General features: G+C 38.9%; 1 protein-coding gene across 1 annotated transcript in view; it reads left to right on the forward strand.

Moving 5' to 3' along the window:
• LOC143032220 (uncharacterized) overlaps nt 1-12,057 on the forward strand; it is a 47,000-nt gene extending 34,943 nt beyond the window's left edge. Inside the window, exons 4-9 of the mRNA XM_076196689.1 lie at nt 782-1,099; nt 3,099-3,537; nt 4,039-4,189; nt 5,136-5,314; nt 7,840-8,342; nt 10,704-12,057. Coding sequence (XP_076052804.1) covers nt 782-1,099; nt 3,099-3,537; nt 4,039-4,189; nt 5,136-5,314; nt 7,840-8,342; nt 10,704-11,177 — 2,064 coding nt within the window. The 3' untranslated portion in view covers nt 11,178-12,057. The remainder of the gene's footprint in view (nt 1-781; nt 1,100-3,098; nt 3,538-4,038; nt 4,190-5,135; nt 5,315-7,839; nt 8,343-10,703) is intronic.
• Nucleotides 12,058-22,563: the final 10,506 nt, after the last annotated feature.

Below are 22,563 nucleotides of genomic sequence, written 5' to 3' on the forward strand. Positions count from 1 at the left end.
CTTCCGGGGACAAAAACCGAGTGCAGAGCTCCAGGAGCGTCGGTTGGTGACGTGCCCTAGTGATGAATTGTGTACAAACTGTGTAATTAAGTGTTTAAGACATTTATAAATAAACCAGAAAAACTCTAAAGTGTGTAGCAAGTATCCCCCCGCAGACCTCGTAGCGACCTCGCTACATGTATTGTAAGTGGCCTGCAGTGTGTATTTAGATTTAGATAAAACTTTTGACAAGGCACTTTACAGAAAAAGATAATGCGGAACTTGGGGTACATAGGATGAATCAAAGGGAGTATCCTGCAATGGATTAAGGATATCCCGAAAGGGATATCCATGAAGGATATGGTGCTGGATTAAGATGTGAAATATAAAATATGAAGACAACATCGCAAGAAATGTGAGGAAATGGAATGTTTGAAAGACATTCAGAAATAGAGTTTTCCACACAGATGCATTAATATGTGGAATAAATTAGAAGAAATGGCCCCTGTGGACAACATTTATTGATCTAAACAAATAGGAAGCACAGAGACAGAACACCATGAGCGTAGATCCTTCCATATACACTATAACTAGGTAAATACACACATACACATGGTCATACACCCACACACCCACACACATACACACACACGTAATACGTAACCACTATTTCAAGGCTTCAATGATAAAGCGAAGTCAGATAAAAAAAAAAAAAAAAAAAAAAAAAAAAAAAAAAAAACCAAAAATGTCGAAGCTTTCTTTCAGCCCACAACCAAAATTTTAATGCAATTTCTTTTTCCAGGTTTCTAGAATGGCCTTCCATAATGCCATCTGCTTCCTTCTGCCCCTTCTTCTGGTCGTGACGCAGAGCCTCGTTTCAGCAGGGGTAAAAAAACAGACCGAGAACCCTGCAGGCCAGTCCGAGTACCCTGTAGGACAGGCCAAGAACCCTGCAGAACAGACCGACAACCCTGCAGGACAACAACAAAAATCCTACGCAGGCTGGCGAGTCCTTCGGCTCCACCCGGAACCAAACGAGCTCGAGGTTCTGCTGGCGCATCTTCAGGCTCTTCAGAACGTCACTGTGTGGAAAGTCCTCGGGGACGTGGCCGAGCCCAAGGTGGGTGAAGGTCGAACTGTAGGAGTGGAATTGGAAGGTGAATGTCAGGAGGGACGTTTTCGATTTAGAAGGAGGTCTCAAAGGACTATGGAATACGAATTACCTATAGGGCAAACCACTCGCTCACACGGGTTCGGTTCTTATATGGAAGGGGAAAAGACACCTACAGAAAAATGAAATGATAGTCGTGTATAAAAGGGGGCCATTGCCACTGAACGCTTTAAGGGTCTCAATGAAAGGGTGTGTGGAGAGGAGATTCATTTAAGTGGGTTCTCCGTTATTGAGTAACACTTTTTCTTTTATTCTCTCTCTCACAACGGTATTTCATTCAGTTTTATGACACCCGCAGGGGTAAGGGGATTATGCACTATCTCTATCAACCCATAAGTAACGGGTGGTGCAATAGGAAGCGTGCTGGTTTCGCATTAGCTTCGTTGTGGGTTTAAACCCCACACTCCCCCCCGATTCCCAGCAATAACTGTTTCCTGTTCCAAGTCTACAGTCTCCTTCATCTTTAATCTTGTCTTATGATCTTTGCATCGCCTGCAAACCTATTAATGTAGCTTGTCGCACCATCCATCGTGTCATCTCTGTTTATCCAAAACGTAACAGGTGCCAGAACCATCCCTTGTGGGACTCCATTTGTCATTGTCTCCATCCTAACACATTGTACTTCATTACCGTTCTCGGTTCTATTCCAATATCACGCAAACACATTTTTTTTAATGTCTATGTTTTCCTTTGGAATGGTTACGTTAGGCCAAGTTAGGTTATGGTTGGTTAGATTAAATCAAGAGCTATTGGACAACGAAGTTCCATGTTAGAGACCCGTGCTTGCGTGATTCTGGAATTTTACGTACTTATGTATCGGTCTTTTGTGGCAATTGTAGCCACCTTATGTAGTCTCACTGCCCTCCAGAAGATGTCTTCCTCCCGGAGACACAGCATTCATCTTTCTTCATCCCTTACAAATTCAAATTACAAATGCGGAGCATGCCGACAGGAGACCTTTCAGTCCATATCTAGGTCAGATGCGAAAAAATCATAATAATGATAAATAAATAGGTATAGTTAAATAATAAACAAACAGATAAATAGTAAATAATAATAAATTGACATATAACTAATAATAAATGAGAATCAAACAAACCGACAAATAATAAAAAAAAAGAACAAATAATAGAAAATGAATTATAGTTATTACAGCATCTTGCTTAGGTGCTTATCTAAATGATTCTTAAAGGTTCGAACTGAACTACATTGCACTGCCTCTGCAGGAAGTTTATTCCATTCATTAACTACACGGTTGGCGAAGTTGTTTCTACCGATTTTCAAATTAAATCTATTTCCAGACAGTTTGATACCATCGTTTCTTCTCTGATTCTCATTCAGTGTGAACATTTTGTCACTTTTGATGTTGTCAGTTCCATTTAGAAACTTAAAGACCTGTATCAAGTCACCTCGGAGTCTACGCTTTTTTAAGGAAAACAGATTGATATGTTTTAGTCGATTTTTGTATGATGCAACCCTATGGACTGGCACTCAATCCCTAGAAACACTCGGGCTCCAACTAAAAGGTTAGGTTAGGTTAGGTTGGGTCAAGTTGGGTTAGGTTAGGTTGGTTTAGGTTGGGTTAAGTTGGGTTAGGTTAGGTTAGTTTTGGTTGGGATTTAGGTTAGGTTAGTTTTGATTGGGATTTAGGTTAGGTTAGGTTAGGAGGTTAGGTTAGGTTAGGTTAGATTAGGAGGGAAACTAAGGCTCGTTTCATACGTATCGACTTTTCGCCGTGCGTCGTCCACGACACAACGTCCTGCTCTCAAATAAGCACTGGTGTCTACGCTTTCACACGTGGTCGTGACGTGTGAAAGCGTCCGTAGAAACCTATAGTTATTTGAGAGCACGACGTCGCGTCGTGGACAGCGCACGGCAAAAAGTTAATCCGTGTGAAACGATCCTAAGACTACAAATTAGTTGATTAACTTCCTCCTTCCTTCAACAGGTGGACGTCTTCGTCGGTCCTGACGTGCCCTTAGTTGACGTCATCAGCAGAAAGTTTAAGGACAAGACAGAGGCCAGAGACGATCACTGGCGAGACGGTAGCAGAATCCAAGACCATGAAGAAAGTGGGCGACATCGAATTCATAAGTCAAAAGATCTTAAGGAGGCTGAGAGGTCCTCTTCAGAAAACAAACACTTCGACCACTGGAAGCGACGGGGTGAATCGACTACGAAGCCCAGTGGCCACAGGGAGGGTGGGAGTAACGGAAAGCGGCTGAAAAGAAAAAGGAAAATGAAGGAGAAGATGTGGAGGAAAAGATCTTTCGACTTCATCCGGTTTGACACGATGATCCCCGACATGGGCAGTCTCATCCACGAAGAATTATTGAAGCTCATGGGCTCTCAGCCAATCAAATCTGTCGTTCCGCTCACAGGCAACGGTGAGTTTCTTTCCATGCATATCTTAAATTTCTGTTCAAAATAATTAGTGCTTGTAGTACACGTCTACAATGCCGCGCGGTAGCCCAGTGGGTACCGTCTTGTACTCATGAACGTGTGGCCTTGAGTTCGAGCCCTGGGACCCGCCATGGGGTTTTTGCATTGGTTCCCGACAGCCCTGACCTGACGGGAAGGGGACCCAACGTCGGCAAAAAAAAAAAAAAAAAAAAAATCTTGCCACAACTGACAGGGCTTTACCAGATACTGTGTGAGAGTGGGATGGTGAATTTTTTAAGTACACATGCACATACTAACCTCGACACACAAACAAGTCCTGATATGAAGACACTAGCACTATCATCACCTCTCCGAGGATACGCTTTCAATGTCCATCGTTTTAATTGGTTTCTCCCAGCCACCAACGCGTTATGGAACTGCCTAGTGTAGGCCTCATTGTCTCCTGCCGTCTCCTTCATTCATATGTTCTTGTGATTCCTCCGCAGAGGACTTGGACTGGCGTGGCTTCTACAGGTACCGCAGCATAATCAGGTTCTTGCAGGACATGATGAATAAGTTCCCCAAGAGGGTGAAGACGCTTGCCCTCGGGTATACAGTCGAGGGGCGGCCCATCTACGCCGCTGTTGTTGGATGGAGGTACGTATGTTGGGTGCGAGGGGACGGGGCAAATCAAGTTAGTTCGCGCGGAGGAACACCTTGTTTTTCGTTCCTCACCCGACCTCGTCAGGATCGCTTCGCACGCATCGACTTTTCGCCGTGCGCCGCAAAACGACACGACGTCGTGCTTTCAAATAACAATGCGTATCTATCGACATTTTCACACGTCGGGACGACGACCACACGTGAAAGCGTCCATAGACACCAACGATTATTTAAGAGCACGGAGTCGTTTCGTGGACGGCGCACGGCGAAAAGTCGATACATGTGAAAGGAGCACGAGGGACCGAAAGGTCTCCTTTGGGCATTTTGTTTCAGCGTTGATAATCGAGTGGGAGTTCGGTGATGGTTCTGATTGTCAACGGTGACCTGGAGATTCGGGGACAGGGATCTGCAACTTTGTATAGTCTTCTTCAGTCCGGTCACAGTTATCACTTTCCTGAGCCACGATATAAGTCCTAATAAATATCCCTGAGAAGTGCTCAGTGTCAATAGCCACATTCTTGAAGAAGAAGAAAAAATTAAACGCGGTACGGAAGAGGAGGAACATTCTTGAAGAAAGAAAAAGAAAAAAGAAATTTTGTGCGGTACGAAAGGAGTTAATCCCCCAAAAAATCACGCACGGTACGGAAGGGGTTAAGGAACATTATTAAAGAAAAGAAAAAAAAAGAGAGAAGAAGAAGAAGAAGCAGAAAAGAATTACACGAGGTACGGAAAGGCTAAGGAAAATTCCTGAAAAAAGAGGAATTACACGCGGTACGAAAGGGTTGAAGAAGAAAGTACATGAAAGTACTTCAAGGTGCTTAAAAAAAAGTAACATTCCTTTCAGACACCTTTTCAGTCTCCCACCACCATTTGTTGTTGTCACAAAAAAAAACTTCGGACTGATTTCGACTCCTAATTTTACATTCTTGGTCCCTTGCAGAGCCAAACGGATCGCGAGAATCTTCAAGAAGAGCAAACGCCTCCGGCGACATCAGGACAGACTCTCTGAGGAGGACGAAGCAGAGAAGAGGGAGGAGTCGACCAGGAAACACGAGAAGCTCAAGGAATCACTCAAGTCCGACCTCAAGTTTTTGAATAACATCATCGTAATAGAAGCGGGTACGTATATATATATATATATATATACAGATATATATATATATATTCATATATATATAGATATATATATATATATATATATATATATATATATATATATATATATACACACATATATAGTGTGTGTGTGTGTGTGTTTGTATGTGTGTGAAGCAGATGCATTACCTTACATGTTTTATACATTGCAATGTTTGTATGTTTCACTAAAATGGCTTATCTTTCCATGTTATGACCACATTCTTTTGTTTTATTCCTACAATCTCTCTCTCTCTCTCTCTCTCTCTCTCTCTCTCTCTCTTCCCCCATTCACACACGCACACCTTCAACTGTCATTCAGGTCTCAAATTCAGTACCCTGAAATAAGTCTGTGAAGCACCAGACGATTTCATTCATCTTTGAGGAATGATGATTCAACTCTGAAGGAAGTTTTCGGTCGATTTCAATCCCGTTCTGGCCCGAGTTCCCTTCGGCTACAAAATAACAATATTAACAACAACAATGATAATAATAACAATATAGCATGACACAGCACATCCACAGCAAGGCCGTTTCATATAATCAACAATAATAACAATAAACATAATAATTGTAATAACAATGCTGCTGTTGCTGATAATAATGACAATAATAATAATAATAATAATAATAATAATAATAATAATAATAATAATAATAATAATAATAATAATAATAATAATAATAATAATAATAATAATAATAATAACAACAATAATAACTAATTCAAATCTGTTGGTGTTAACCAGATCAAAATATGTAATGCATGCCACATTGTCAGGAAGTTTGAGCCTTGGCCCATTCTTACCTAAGGACTCCATTAAACTGAATGAAATCGTCTGAACTCAGACTTTTCAAACTACATGATGGAAGGGAGCTGGTGATTAAGAGATATAGTTCTTAACTCATTCAGATTAGGGGTTGCCTCTAGGCTAAATACATGTCTTGAGTTGGCCAGAAGAAAATATTTGAAGTTCACCATGGCAGAATAAGGACTGCCCCCATGTTCTGTCTGCTAAATTTAGTCAGACTCCTGTCCTTCAACCCTTAGCAACCAGGGGCCGTATACACAAAACTTGTTAGCACTAACAAATAGCTGTTAAGGGTAACAAATTCCTGTTAAGGCTAACATTTAGCTGTTAAGCACTAACAGTGATACAGAAAACTTGTTAGGGCCTTAAAAGTACTGTTAAGATAAAAGTGCTAAGGAGGACTATTAAGCTCTTTACAAGTTCCTGTTAGTAGAGAAGATGGCGGAGCAACAACAACTAAAAAGATGACTGCGAGTTTATCGACAGCGACGGGACATATTTAACGAGTACAATGACGACGAACTCATCAAACGCTTCAGAATGAACCGTGCTGGTATAATAAAAATGGCTGATTTAGTGAGGGACAAACTTCAATCCCGAACAGAACGGAATCGACCACTGAGTCCTGAGACGAAGGTGGCAATTACCCTATGATATTTAGCCACAGGTAAAATGCAGCAGTGACGAATTTGGGACCTCGCAAGCATCAATCAGCCGTGTCATTACTCAAACAATTGATGCACTATCAGAACCAGATATTGTAACTCAGTTTGTAAAATTCCTATTGACTCGCCAAGAAGTGCAAGTAAAACAAGCAGAGTTCATGGAAAACTGTAGGTTTCCCGGTGTTGTGGGTACCATAGATGGCACAAACATTAGAATTGGGGCTCCAAGTGTCGATGAACATTTATATGTAAACAGAAAACAATACCATAGCATCAACGTGCTTTGTCATGCCTCCCTCTTATCCTTGTGGTTTAAACTTGGCTTGAATCGCCCATTTATTATTATTTTTTCTCCATAATCACGTTGATCAAGAGGAGTGTTTCCTCTTGTGACCAGTTTGGCTTCCTTTTCTTTTTCTGTGTTTCTTCTGCCATGTCTATGTCCTCTGAAATTATTGTTGAGTCTTCTGTCGGAAGATTTGTCTGTGGCACGGCCACCTGTACAATGCGCCTTCGTCCAAAAATATCTGTCGTTGGTTAATAAGTACTTCTAAAAACCCATACATACGATATCTATGTGCTATCATGATACTTTATTAATAAATTCTGAACAACTGCATTAATAACACTGTTTTATGTGTGCAATTTTTGATAATACGTCCATTTACATGTTCATAAGCTGCTAACTTCAGCGCTGTTTAGCGGTACTTGACAAACAACTGTTTGCTAGCTAACAGTTGTTAGTTAAGCATTGGTGTATAACTTTTAGTGGTTTTCTGTTAGCTAGCAGAGATTGTTAAGGCTAACAAAAAAGTTTTGTGTATACGGCCCCAGATGGTTAATTTATAATTTTGTTTTGGTTAACGCTGGGTAATTATATTAAGTTTTTTTTCAACCTCTCATCACCCAAGGAAAAAAAAAAAAAAAAAAAAAAAAAAAAAAAAAAAAAAAAAAAAAAATTGCGGTCCTCGAGGTCGATTCGCCCGCTTTTTTCTCCCACCTACGCCTTACCATCCGACCATCTCTATTACAGGCTCTCACGCCCGCGAATGGATCACGCCCGCGGTGGCCACATACCTGATCGGGCGCTTGGCCCGTGAGTCCCTCCGGTTCTTGAGAAGGGCCACGTGGATCATCGTCCCGGTGGTCAACCCGGACGGCTACGAGTACTCGCATACCTCCGACCGGCTCTGGAGGAAGAACCGAAGAGTGAACAATCATACCAGCTGTCAGGGGGTCGATCTCAACCGGAACTGGGACCTGGACTGGGACGGGTCCGGGTCGAGCTCGAATCCCTGCGACGAGACCTTCCGGGGGACGAAGGCCTTCTCGGAGCCGGAGACGCGCGCCCTTCGCGACCTTCTCCTGGCCTTCGAGGGCCAGATCGAGCTCTTCGTTACCTTCCACAACTACGGACAGCTCATCCTCTACCCGTGGGGACACAAGAAGAAGGCGTCTCCTGCATGGAGCCGCCTGGAGAACACGGCGAGGAACCTTGCCAGCTACATCAAGAAAGTCGGGACTTCGGACTACTTGGTAGGTGGTCCCGGAGCGAGTTCGAGAAGTTTTTTCGTCTCCCGGAGGTGGTACTATATCCATCAGGAGGTCCAGCCCTGAGGGGCGGGCACTCGATCTCCGGACTAGGTCCAATATATATATATATATATATATATATATATATATATATATATATATATATATATATATATATATATTCACTTCAACTGTATTTCTTAGACTTTTTCACACATGGAGCCCTGACGACCGGCGACTGCTCTACTCTTCCTTTACCACTTTGAGGCGATGCGACATAGAAACATTCCCACATTGATACAACACATAGGCCTACAACAGGCCAAAATTTCTTCCCAAAGAAGTTTGTGGGAGGTTCCGAGGACCGTTGCCAGCCACTGTGGGGTTGCGGGTTTCCCACTTAGCGAAGCTCGCTGGCCGAGTGGGTTAGGGCGTTGTTACTTACGGCGAAGGTCGAAGGGATGGCGGTTCGAGCCCAGCCACCGGCGAAGTTGAACCAAGGGTACCGTCCTAACCTCCCGATAGGGGAGAGTTTGTGACGTTAAACGAGAGAGAGAGAGAGAGAGAGAGAGAGAGAGAGAGAGAGAGAGAGAGAGAGAGAGAGAGAGAGAGAGAGAGAGAGAGAGAGAGAGAGAGAGAGAGAGAGAGAGAGAGAGAGAAACTCGAGGCACCGGTTGATCTTTAGTATTGTGCTGAAGAGATGGAGGCAGAGGTAGTATAGGATAGATTCAAGGAGGTTAGCAAAGTTAGGACCGTAGCAGTTCAAAGGGATCAACAATTTCCCAATGGGTGGAGGTTAGTTTAACGCTGCGTGTCTCTGGCCCATAGGGGTATTCCTAAAAACCAAGGTTGCAGTGCCATCTCTATAGGTGCCGGAGGTATGTAGAGCCTGGCAAAATCCTGCCATCCCTGTCATGTTTTTATAGTAATATGATTCGGTTTAACGCTGCGAACTCCCTCTATCAGGAGGCTAGGATGGTCCCTCTAACAGAGGACTTTGTAGCGTGGAATTTAATGAACCACGCCCTTGGTCCAACTCGCTAGAAGCAAAGTTCGAACTGCCGTCACCTTGACCTCCGCCGCATGTAGCGACGCTCTAACCCGCTCGTCCAGCGAGCGTCCCATAGTAATACAATACTCATATTTTTCTGTTATCACCAATCAGCACCCATAAGCCATCATGCCCTCATCCTCTCTCCCTTCCTTAATCCACCCTTAAGTCTATTCCATTTTTAACCACTTTATTGGTCAACCAGTTCTTGCCCATTTCCTTCTTAAACCTTACTACATTAAACTTACGCAGTCAATAGTTCATTTAGGGTTTCCTTATAGTGTTTCCATATAGGGTTTCCTTATGTTGTCGGTTTCCTTATAGTTATATGGAAACTGACAATTGTCTTATAACGCATGAATGTGTGGAACCAGCTTTCGATGTTCGACAACCTTAGATTGTCCCTGTTTACCAAGAGATGGCGCCATAGTCACCACAAGCCCCTTTTTTTTTTTTTTTTTTTCGTTTTTCTTTTCTTTTCTTTTCTTTCCTTGCAAGGCTGTCACACGGCCGAACCTCAACCTTGAGAGGGTCCGAAACAGTTCGTACACCAGCGTTGCAGATATGCCCGGCGACTAGAATTATGTTGATATACGAGAAAAATAAAATTGATCTTTTGTGGTACTCTCCATTAGCAAATAAGGATATCGCGAACTCTGGAATCAGAATGTGAGTTCACATTCTAACAACTTTCACAGTCATATGTTAAAAAATATCCGCAGTCCTATATTTATTATCATTAGTATTAATACGAGTATTATTATTATTATCATTACTATTATTAGTATTATTATTATCATTGTTATTATTATTATTACAATTGTTATCATATTTTTATAATAATAATAATTATTGCTATTACTATTATTATTATTATTATTATTATTATTATTATTATTATTATTATTATTATTATTATTATTATTATTATTATTATTATTATTATTATTATTATTATCATTATTATTATTATTATTATTATTATTATTATTATCATTATTATTATCATTATCGTTGTTGTTATTATTATTATTATTGCTATTACTATTATTTTCATTTTTCAATGTGCTGTAAGCCGACTCTCCACATGTGGACTATTCACTAATACTTTCTTTTCCTCCCTTCCTTCCGCCCCTTCCCCTTCCTTCCTCCCCTTCCTCTTCCTTCCTCCTACCCACTTCAACCCCTTCCTCCCTTACACCACAACCCCTCCCACCCTCCATTCCTGGTTATTATAACACTCCCACCCTTCTCCCATGTTTCCCTCCCCCGCCATCTCTTCCATCCTTCACTTCTACACCACCCGGTTACAGGTCGGACAGAGCTCGCGTCTGCTGTACAGGACGTCGGGTTCTGTGCAGGATTGGGTCCACGCGAACGGCGTGGGTCTGTCCTACACCATTGAACTGCCCGACCAAGGTTCCTATGGATTCCAGGTCCCGACGTCCAAGATCCTTCCCATCGCGATCGAGACGTACAAGGCCTTCCGGTGTATGACCTTCGAGCTTGGGGCCGTCAACGGGAGCAAGGTCACCAATAACTGTACAGACAACTTCTTCGACGAAGAGGAGAGGAGGAGACGGAGGAGAGGAGGGAGGAGGAAAAGGAAGGGCGGTGGTAGAAGGTATACGGCAGGGGTGCATAAGAGAAACTGGGAAGCGCAGAGGCTCGGGAGAGCAGAGAAAGGTAATTATAGAAAAATACCTTCAGGAGGAAGTGCGCATCGGAATTCCGGGTACAATGTTCGTTGGGGGGATATTCACAGAACTCTTGCGGGGCCGTGGTAACCCTGGGTTACCCGACGCTGGGGGAAGGGGACGTCCTGGTTGCCAGAGGTGACGGAAGAGGAGGGCTATGTTAAACTTTCAATTGCGACGACGCCCTGTGGTGAGGTATGTGTAAGATTGTCTACCATTAAAGAAAACCAATTCTGCAGATCACGTCATCATTACAAAGGGAACACTATTCCCGTCTCCAGGTCGGTCCACTGACACCATCGAGGATGATCACCATAAACAGGTCTAGTTCTTTTAATTTATTAATATTTCAGCCGATAGATTACAATAAATGTATGTTTATAGGCGACAAATCCAACGTGTCCTAAATTGTGCAAAATTTCCTGACAGTGCAAAGCAATTCTTGGGCGTAAATTACAGAAGGGCGGCTATGTAATACACAATCATCTTAATTTTTAATGACAAACAATGAACGTCGATCAAGATATAATCAGCTGAGAGGTTATTCCTTGAAATAAACTCTATTTATGTATAATCAAACGTATGTGCAATAAACGCATGCATATTCCCTGTAGCAAAGACAGGGAATAGCCATCGTTGACTAAAGAATACGACGCGCACAGTAGCGGTTGTGGCTCAGTAGTCAAATCCGCATATGAAAAAAAAAAAAATCCACCTGAAACCTCAACAGAAAGAGAATAAAGACATTTAGATTGGACAAGACCTCAACGACGCTTGCAACGACGAAGACACTGATGGCAAACTCCAGAAACGACGGCGAGGATGGTAACAAATGAGAGATTCAAACCAAATGACGAAGACCAAGATGGCGACTACGAAGACAGTGGGAACACTATCACTACGCTTGCAGTCACACATGTACACGTTAGTGCCCCATTCATCTCATCTGAATGTAAAATAAACAGATTTATTGGAACTTGAGTATTCTTCTTTCCTGTTCGATACAAACAAATGTTCTCTTTTCTATACACATGCGACCCTCCTCTTGCTCACATAGCCTACCTCCCTCCACAGTCCACATTCTCTAATAACGCATTTTTTGGGTAGGTGTATGTTTGCTAAGCAGAAATCCAAAAGGTCTTCTGGACTTCTACTTAGCAACCTGAATACAAGGTCAACAAATGTCGTTGTCACTGTTGACCTCAAATCTTGCATTCAACATAGTCTCCCCCCCCCCCGTCCTAAAAAAAATGTATATATATATATATATATATATATATAAACTATATGCATATATATACATATATATATGTATATATATGTATATATATATATATATATATATATATATATATATATATATATGTGTGTGTGTGTGTGTGTGTGTGTGTGTGTGTATTTACCTAGTTGTATTTACCTAGTTGTATATTACGGGAAGGGGAGCTATGCTCGTGGGGTCCCGTCTTCATTTCTCATTTTATCTAAACAATTTTTAAATTCATGTATTGTTTTTGCACACACCACTTTCTCATCTAACTTGTTCCAACTGTCTATTACTCTGTGTGGAAAGCTGTTCTTTTTCAAATCTCTTCTATAGCTGTCTTTTTTTATTTTCTTTCCGTGTCCTCTTGTATTTCTGTCATCCCATTTTATCAGATTCTCTCTATCAGTAATTTCTATGCCTTTCATGATTCTGTAAATAGCTATCAAATCTCCTCTCTCTCTTCTTTGCTCTAGTGTCTGTAGTTCAAGTTTTTGTAGTCTCTCTTCATATGATAGTTTTGAGAGTGTTGGTGCCAGTTTTGTAATTGCTCTTTGTATTCTTTCAAGTTTTTTTATACATTTTTTTGTACTTGGTGACCATATTGTTGCTGCATATTCTAATCTTGGTCTTATCAGGGTGATTAGGATTTTCCTCACCATTTCTTCATCCAGGTAAGTAAATGCCACTTTGATTGTTCTTATTAAATTATAAGTTTCTCCAAAAATCTTATTTATATGTTTTTCAGGTGACATATTATTCATAACAATGACTCCCAGGTCCTTTTCATTTTCTACTTTTTTTATTCCCTCTTCTCCCAAATTATATGATCCTGTTATTCTGTTTTTGCTTTTTCCAAATTCCATTATACTACACTTTTTTGTATTGAACTCCATCTCCCACTTCTTACTCCATTCCTGTACTTTATTTAGATCTCTCTGTAGTGATTCACAATCTTCTTCAGTTTTCACTCTTTTCAGTAGTTTTGCATCGTCTGCAAAGAAGCTCATATAGCTTTCAATTCCTTCATCCATATCATTAATATATATAGCAAACATTATTGGGGCCAGGACTGTTCCCTGCGGGACACCGCTTATTACTTCATTCCATTTTGAGTGTTGGTTTCTTATCACTACTCTCATTTTTCTTTCTTGCAAAAAGTCTTCCATCCAATTTAGTAATTTACCTTGTATTCCTCCTTCAGATTCTAGTTTCTTAAGCAACTTCTTATGTGGTACTTTGTCAAAAGCTTTTTTTAGGTCTAGAAATGCACAATCAGCCCATCCATCTCTTTCTTGTATTATATCTATTAGCCTTGAATAGAAGCATATTAAATTGGTGACGCATGATCGTCCTTGTCTGAATCCAAATTGCCTTGGATTTAGTACGTTGTTTTTTTCCAAGTATTTTACCCATCTATTTTTGATAATTCTTTCACAAATTTTTGCTATTGTACTTGTTAGAGAGACTGGTCTATAGTTGGTAGGTTCCTCTTTATTTCCTCCTTTATATATAGGTACTATATTTGCTTTTTTCCAATCTTCTGGAACTTTTCCTTCTTTCAAGGAACTGCTTATTATGCTATGTATTTTGTCTGCCAGTTCATTCCTGCATTCTTTCAGAATCCAGTTTGCTATTTCATCTGGTCCATGTGATTTTCTGACATCAAGATTACTCAATTGTATCAATATTTCATTCTTTGATACTTCTATTTTTTCTATAGGGGGGACTTTCTCTTTCCATTCAATCTCTTCAGGTTGTATGTTCTCCCTTGTAAACACTGATTTAAAATGTTTGTTCATAATTTCCGCCATTTCCATTTCCTCAGTGTATTCAACTCCCCCTTGTCTTAATTTCTCCAAGTCCTGTTTGTTTTTCAGTTTATTGTTTACAAATCTGTAGAATAGTTTTGGTTGATCTTTACATTTTTCTATGACGTCTTTTTCATATTTTCTCTTTTCCTCTCTGCATGTTTGTACATATTCATTTCTATAACTGGTATATATTTTCCATTTTTCAGGTTTTCTGTCTTTTTTCCATCTGGTCCAGGCTTTGTCTCTTTTATCTTTTAACTCTCTACAACTTTTGTTGTACCAGCATTTTACATATTCTTTTTCTTGTTTTTGTCTTGGGACATACTTTTCCACTCCTTTTTTGTAAATTTTTGTCAAAATATTCCATTTCTTTTCCACTGATGTTTCTTCTTTGTATATTTCTTCCCAGTTTTCTTGTTGAAAGAATTCTCTTATTTTATCAAAGTTTGTTTTTTCATACATCATTCTTCCTTTTCTATATTGTTCATTTCTTTTGATATATTTTTCTTCATTAAGTTCCAGTTCAATCAATATGTGGTCACTTTTACCTATTGGTGTTTTATATTCAATCTTGTCCACTATTCTAGGTTCAGATGTAATTATTAAGTCTAGTCTCGATGGTTCTTCTTCATTTCTATACCTAGTGTTCTCCTGTATCCATTGTGTCATTGTGTGGTCAATAATCATCTCAAGTAGAGCGTTTCCCCATGAGTCATCTCCACCCTTTACTGTCATTTCTTCCCAGCAGATTTCTTTGCAATTAAAGTCGCCCATCATAACTATTCTTCCTCCATCTTCCATTATTTTATTTAATGTTATCTTTGTGTCCTCTAACATACTTTTATGTTCACTCTCCTCCCATGAGGCTGTTTTTGGAGGCACATAATTTATCACAAATTTTCTGCTCTTCTTATCTCTGTCTTCCACTTCTATCATAATCATCTCTACTGTATTCTTTCCATATATGACACCTTTCACGTTTATATCCTTCTTAGTCAGGAACATAACTCCACCCCCTTGCTTTTTCTCTCTGTTTCTAATCCAATAATTGTATGCATCATGTCCTACACTGTTGGGTGGTAGTGGGCCTTTTAATTTTGTTTCTACAATTCCCATTATGTCTGGTTCTTTTTCTTTCAAATAATCATTCAGCTCATTCAATCCTGTTATTAATCCATCTATATTTGTGTAAGACACTCTTAGTTTTCTGCCACTTCCATTGTGTTCTCTGTTTCCCTTATGTTTTTCTTTTGTATGTCGAACTTCCTTAGTTTCATGTTCACTACTCTCCAATAGAATCTCTCTTTCTCTGACTCCGTTCTGTTCTCGTTTTTTGCCTTAGCTTCCAGTCTTTTCTGCTTTTCTTCCTCTCTTTCCTCTTTATTCATTTCCCTTTTTATCCATATCTTTTTGTATTGTTCACTTATTGCTAGTTTCCCTGTTTTGGATAAGATATTCTCTGCCGTTGTTTGTGACTTGAATTTAATCTTAATTGGTCTGGTCTTGTCTGTGCTATACTTTCCGAGTCTAAATTTCTCTTCGATTTGTTTCATAATTTCTGGTTCATCTTCCTGAACTGATTCTAGTAATTGGCTTACTTTTTCATTTTCCTCTTTGATTCTTGTGGTTCTATCTGGGTTATGTTTCTCTTCCATTCCTAATATAATTATACATTTCTTTTTGTCTGCTAAGTCTCTTACTATATTCTCCTTCTGTCTCATCACTTTAATAAGTGAGTTTTCAGTTTGTTCATTCATTTGCTGTCTGATTATGTCAGTGAATGCAACCTTGCTATTTTCTTGAATTTTTTTCCAACCCTCCTTGTTCTCCATATTATTCTCCTTTAAGACTTTATTCTCATCTTTTACTTCTTTTAACTGTTGTTTTAATTCTTCAATTTCCTTAGTTAAGTTTTTGTTCGCCCTCTCTTGTTCTTCAAATTTTTCAATTCTTCGTATTATACTGTCAACATTACCGAACCTTCGCTCCAAGTCCTCGTTCATCTTATCGACCTTCTCTTCTAGTCTTGTCAGTCGGGGGGGGGGGTGTCCCCCCCACCCTCTTTAAATCCCTTGAAAATATTCTCATCACTTTCTACTGTATTGCTCCTATCTATACCTCTAATCTTCACATTCCTATTAGACATGTCGTCATCATCCAGCTCGTCTTGCGGTCGTTTGTCCACCTTTCGGCGGCCCGTCAGGGCCAATTCCTCCACCTCCTCATTACCTTCCATTTCCCCAGCAATCCCTCCCCCTCTCCTCTTTCCTTACTTTCCCACTACCCCACGAGCAATTTCCCCCCACCCTGCAAATACAAAAAGGCACTTCTCTTTGCGTTGGGATCCACAATCTGCACTTTTCTTCAGAACGTTCTTCAAGCCGTCCGTTCGTTGAAAGTGTGTGTGTGTGTGTGTGTGTGTGTGTGTGTATTTACCTAGTTGTATTTACCTAGTTGTATTTTACGGGAAGGGGAGCTATGCTCGTGGGGTCCCGTCTTCATATCTCATTTTATCTAAACTATTTTTAAATTCATGTATTGTTTTTGCACACACCACTTTCTCATCTAACTTGTTCCAACTGTCTATTGCTCTGTGAGGAAAGCTGTTCTTTTTAAAATCTCTTCTATAGCTGTCTTTTTTTATTTTCTTTCCGTGTCCTCTTGTATTTCTGTCATCCCATTTTATCAGATTCTCTCTATCAGTAATTTCTATGCCTTTCATGATTCTGTAAATAGCTATCAAATCTCCTCTCTCTCTTCTTTGCTCTAGTGTCTGTAGTTTAAGTTTTTGTAGTCTCTCTTCATATGATAGTTTTGAGAGTGTTGGTGCCAGTTTTGTAATTGCTCTTTGTATTCTTTCAAGTTTTTTTATACATTTTTTTGTACTTGGTGACCATATCGTTGCTGCATATTCCAATCTTGGTCTTATCAGGGTGATTAGGATTTTCCTCACCATTTCTTCATCAGGTATGTAAATGCCACTTTGATTGTTCTTATTAAATTATAAGTTTCTCCAAAAATCTTATTTATATGTTTCTCAGGTGACATATTATTCATAACAATGACTCCCAGGTCCTTCTCATTTTCTACTTTTTTTATTCCTTCTTTTCCCAAATTATATGATCCTGTTATTCTGTTTTTGCTTTTTCCAAATTCCATTATACTACACTTTTTTGTATTGAACTCCATCTCCCACTTCCTACTCCATTCTTGTACTTTATTTAGATCTCTCTGTAGTGATTCACAATCTTCTTCAGTTTTCACTCTTTTCAGTAATTTTGCATCATCTGCAAAGAAGCTCATATAGCTTTCAATTCCTTCATCCATATCATTAATATATATAGCAAACATTATTGGGGCCAGAACTGTTCCCTGCGGGACACCGCTTATTACTTCATTCCATTTTGAGTGCTGATCTCTTATCACTACTCTCATTTTTCTTTCTTGCAAAAAGTCTTCCATCCAATTTAGCAATTTACCTTGTATTCCTCCTTCATATTCTAATTTCTTAAGCAACTTCTTATGTGGTACTTTGTCAAAAGCTTTTTTTAGGTCTAGAAATGCACAATCAGCCCATCCATCTCTTTCTTGTATTATATCTATTAGCCTTGAATAGAAACATATTAAATTGGTGACGCATGATCGTCCTTGTCTAAATCCAAATTGCCTTGGATTTAGTACGTTGTTTTTTTCCAAGTATTTTACCCATCTACTTTTGATAATTCTTTCACATATTTTTGCTATTGTACTTGTTAGAGAGACTGGTCTATAGTTGGTAGGTTCCTCTTTATTTCCTCCTTTATATATAGGTACTATATTTGCTTTTTTCCAATCTTCTGGAACTTTTCCTTCTTTTAAGGAACTGCTTATTATGCTATGTATTTTGTCTGCCAGTTCATTCCTACATTCTTTCAGAATCCAGTTTGCTATTTCATCTGGCCCATGCGATTTTCTGACATCAAAATTACCCAAGTGTGTCAATATTTCATTCTTTGTTACTTCTATTTCTTCCATAGGGGGGACTTTTTCCTTCCACTCAATCTCTTCAGGTTGTATATTTTCCCTTGTAAACACTGATTTAAAATGTTTGTTCATAATTTCTGCCATTTCCATTTCCTCAGTGTATTCAACTCCTCCTTGTCTTAATTTCTCCAAATCTTGTTTGTTTTTCAGTTTATTGTTTACAAATCTGTAGAATAGTTTTGGTTGATCTTTACACTTTTCTATAACATCTTTTTCATATTTTCTTTTTTCCTCTCTGCACTTTTGTACATATTCATTTCTATAACCAGTATATATTTTCCATTTTTCAGGTCTTCTGTCTTTTTTCCATCCGGTCCAGGCTTTGTCTCTTTTGTCTTTTAACTCCCTACAACTTTTGTTGTACCAGCATTTTACATATTCTTTTTCTTGTTTTTGTCTTGGGACATACTTTTCCACTCCTTCTTTGTAAATTTTTGTAAAAATGTTCCATTTCTCTTCCACTGATGTTTCTTCTTTGTATATTTCTTCCCAGTTTTCTTGTTGGAAGAATTCTCTTATTTTATCAAAGTTTGTTTTTTCATACATCATTCTTCCTTTTCTATATTGTTCATTTCTTTTCATATATTTTTCTTCATTAAGTTCCAGTTCAATCAATACGTGGTCACTTTTACCTATTGGTGTTTTATATTCAATCTTGTCCACTATTCTAGGTTCAGATGTAATTATTAAGTCTAGCCTCGATGGTTCTTCTTCATTTCTATACCTAGTGTTCTCTTGTATCCATTGTGTCATTGAATGGTCAGTAATCATCTCAAGTAGAGCATTTCCCCATGAGTCATCACCACTCTTTGCTGTCATTTCTTCCCAGCAGATTTCTTTGCAATTAAAGTCGCCCATCATAACTATTCTTCCTCCGTCTTCCATTATTTTAGTTAATGCTATCTTTGTGTCCTCTAACATACTTTTATGTTCATTCTCCTCCCATGAGGCTGTTTTCGGAGGCACATAATTGATCACAAATTTTCTGCTCTTCTTATCTCTGTCTTCCACTTCTATCATAATCATCTCTACTGTATTCTTTCCATATATGACACCTTTCACGTTTATATCCTTCTTAGTCAGGAACATAACTCCACCCCCTTGCTTTTTCTCTCTGTTTCTAATCCAATAATTGTATGCATCATGTCCTACACTGTTGGGTGGTAGTGGGCCTTTTAATTTTGTTTCTACAATTCCCATTATGTCCGGTTCTTTTTCTTTCAAATAATCATTCAGCTCATTCAATCCTGTTATTAATCCATCTATATTTGTGTAAGACACTCTTAGTTTTCTGCCACTTCCATTGTGTTCTCTGTTTCCCTTATGTTTTTCTTTTGTATGTCGAACTTCCTTAGTTTCATGTTCACTACTCTCCAATAGAATCTCTCTTTCTCTGACTCCGTTCTGTTCTCGTTTTTTGTCTTAGCTTCCAGTCTTTTCTGCTTTTCTTCCTCTCTTTCCTCTTTATTCATTTCTCTTTTTATCCATATCTTTTTGTGTTGTTCACTTGTTGCTAGTTTCCCTGTTTTGGATAAGATATTCTCTGCCGTTGTTTGTGACTTGAATTTAATCTTAATTGGTCTGGTCTTGTCTGTGCTATACTTTCCGAGTCTAAATTTCTCTTCGATTTGTTTCATAATTCCTGGTTCATCTTCCTGAACTGATTCTAGTAATTGGCTTACTTTTTCATTTTCCTCTTTGATTCTTGTGGTTCTATCTGTGTTGTGTTTCTCTTCCATTCCTAATATAATTATACATTTCTTCTTGTCTGCTAAATCCCTTACTATATTCTCCTTTTGTCTCATCACTTTAATAACTGAGTCTTCAGTATGTTCTTTCAATTGCTGTTTGACTATGTCAGTGAATGAAATCTTATTTCCTTCTTGGGTTTGCTTCCAATTTTTACTTTCTTTAGCTATTGTTTCTCTGTTTTCTTTACTATTCTTCTTCAATTCCTCATTCTCCCCCTTTACCTCTCTTAACTGTCTTTTTAGTTCTTCTATTTCATCAGTTAAGTTTTTATTCGCCTTTTCCAGTTCTTCCAATCTTTCAACCCTTTTTAAAATGGTGTTCATATGACCTAACCTACTCTCCAAGTCCTCGATCACCTTATCAACCTTCATCTCTAGTCTTGTCAGTCGGGGGGGGTTTGAGTCCCCCCCACTCTCTTTAAATCCCTTGAAAATATTCTCATCACTTTCTGCTATATTGCTCCTATCTATACCTCTAATCTTCACATTCCTATTAGACATGTTATCATCCAACTCGTCTTGGGGTCTTTTATCTACCCGGCGGCCCGTCAGGGCCATTTCCTCCACCTCCTCATTACCTTCCATTTCCCCAGTAATCCCTCCCCCTCCCCTCTTTCCTTACTTTCCCACTACCTCACGAGCAATTCCCCCCCCCCAGCAAAAACAAAAAGGCACTTCACTTTGCGTTGGGATCCACAATCTGCACTATTCTTCAGAACGTTCTTAAATCCGTCCGGTCGGTGAAAGTGTGTGTTTGTGTGTGTGTGTGCGTGTGTGCATATATGTGTGTGTGTGTGTGTGTGTGTGTGTGTATTTACCTAGTTGTATTTTACGGGAAGGGGAGCTATGCTCGTGAGGTCCCGTCTTCATATCTCATTTTATCTAAACTATTTTTAAATTCATGTATTGTTTTTGCACACACCACTTTCTCATCTAACTTGTTCCAACTGTCTATTGCTCTGTGAGGAAAGCTGTTCTTTTTCAAATCTCTTCTATAGTTGTCTTTTTTTATTTTCTTTCCGTGTCCTCTTGTATTTCTGTCATCCCATTTTATCAGATTCTCTCTATCAGTAATTTCTATGCCTTTCATGATTCTGTAAATAGCTATCAAATCTCCTCTCTCTCTTCTTTTCTCTAGTGTCTGTAGTTTAAGTTTTTGTAGTCTCTCTTCATATGATAGTTTTGAGAGTGTTGGTGCCAGTTTAGTAATTGCTCTTTGTATTCTTTCAAGTTTTTTTATACATTTTTTTGTACTTGGTGACCATATCGTTGCTGCATATTCCAATCTTGGTCTTATCAGGGTGACTAGGATTTTCCTCACCATTTCTTCATCCAGGTATGTAAATGCCACTTTGATTGTTCTTATTAAATTATAAGTTTCTCCAAAAATCTTATTTATATGTTTCTCAGGTGACATATTATTCATAACAATGACTCCCAGGTCCCTCTCATTTTCTACTCTTTTTATTCCTTCTTCTCCCAAATTATATGATCCTGTTATTCTGTTTTTGCTTTTTCCAAATTCCATTATACTACACTTTTTTGTATTGAACTCCATCTCCCACTTCCTACTCCATTCTTGTACTTTATTTAGATCTCTCTGTAGTGATTCACAATCTTCTTCAGTTTTCACTCTTTTCAGTAATTTTGCATCATCTGCAAAGAAGCTCATATAGCTTTCAATTCCTTCATCCATATCATTAATATATATAGCAAACATTATTGGGGCCAGAACTGTTCCCTGCGGGACACCGCTTATTACTTCATTCCATTTTGAGTGCTGATCTCTTATCACTACTCGCATTTTTCTTTCTTGCAAAAAGTCTTCCATCCAATTTAGCAATTTACCTTGTATTCCTCCTTCATATTCTAATTTCTTAAGCAACTTCTTATGTGGTACTTTGTCAAAAGCTTTTTTTAGGTCTAGAAATGCACAATCAGCCCATCCATCTCTTTCTTGTATTATATCTATTAGCCTTGAATAGAAACATATTAAATTGGTGACGCATGATCGTCCTTGTCTGAATCCAAATTGCCTTGGATTTAGTACGTTGTTTTTTTCCAAGTATTTTACCCATCTACTTTTGATAATTCTTTCACATATTTTTGCTATTGTACTTGTTAGAGAGACTGGTCTATAGTTGGTAGGTTCTTCTTTATTTCCTCCTTTATATATAGGTACTATATTTGCTTTTTTCCAATCTTCTGGAACTTTTCCTTCTTTTAAGGAACTGCTTATTATGCTATGTATTTTGTCTGCCAGTTCATTTCTACATTCTTTCAGAATCCAGTTTGCTATTTCATCTGGCCCATGCGATTTTCTGACATCAAAATTACCCAAGTGTGTCAATATTTCATTCTTCGTTACTTCTATTTCTTCCATAGGGGGGACTTTTTCCTTCCACTCAATCTCTTCAGGTTGTATATTTTCCCTTGTAAACACTGATTTAAAATGTTTGTTCATAATTTCTGCCATTTCCATTTCCTCAGTGTATTCAACTCCCCCTTGTCTTAATTTCTCCAAGTCTTGTTTGTTTTTCAGTTTATTGTTTACAAATCTGTAGAATAGTTTTGGTTGATCTTTACACTTTTCTATAACATCTTTTTCATATTTTCTTTTTTCCTCT

Source organism: Oratosquilla oratoria, chromosome 13, assembly GCF_046742065.1.
Source record: "Oratosquilla oratoria isolate Oo_2021 chromosome 13, ASM4674206v1, whole genome shotgun sequence".
Taxonomy (NCBI): Eukaryota; Metazoa; Arthropoda; class Malacostraca; order Stomatopoda; family Squillidae; genus Oratosquilla; species Oratosquilla oratoria.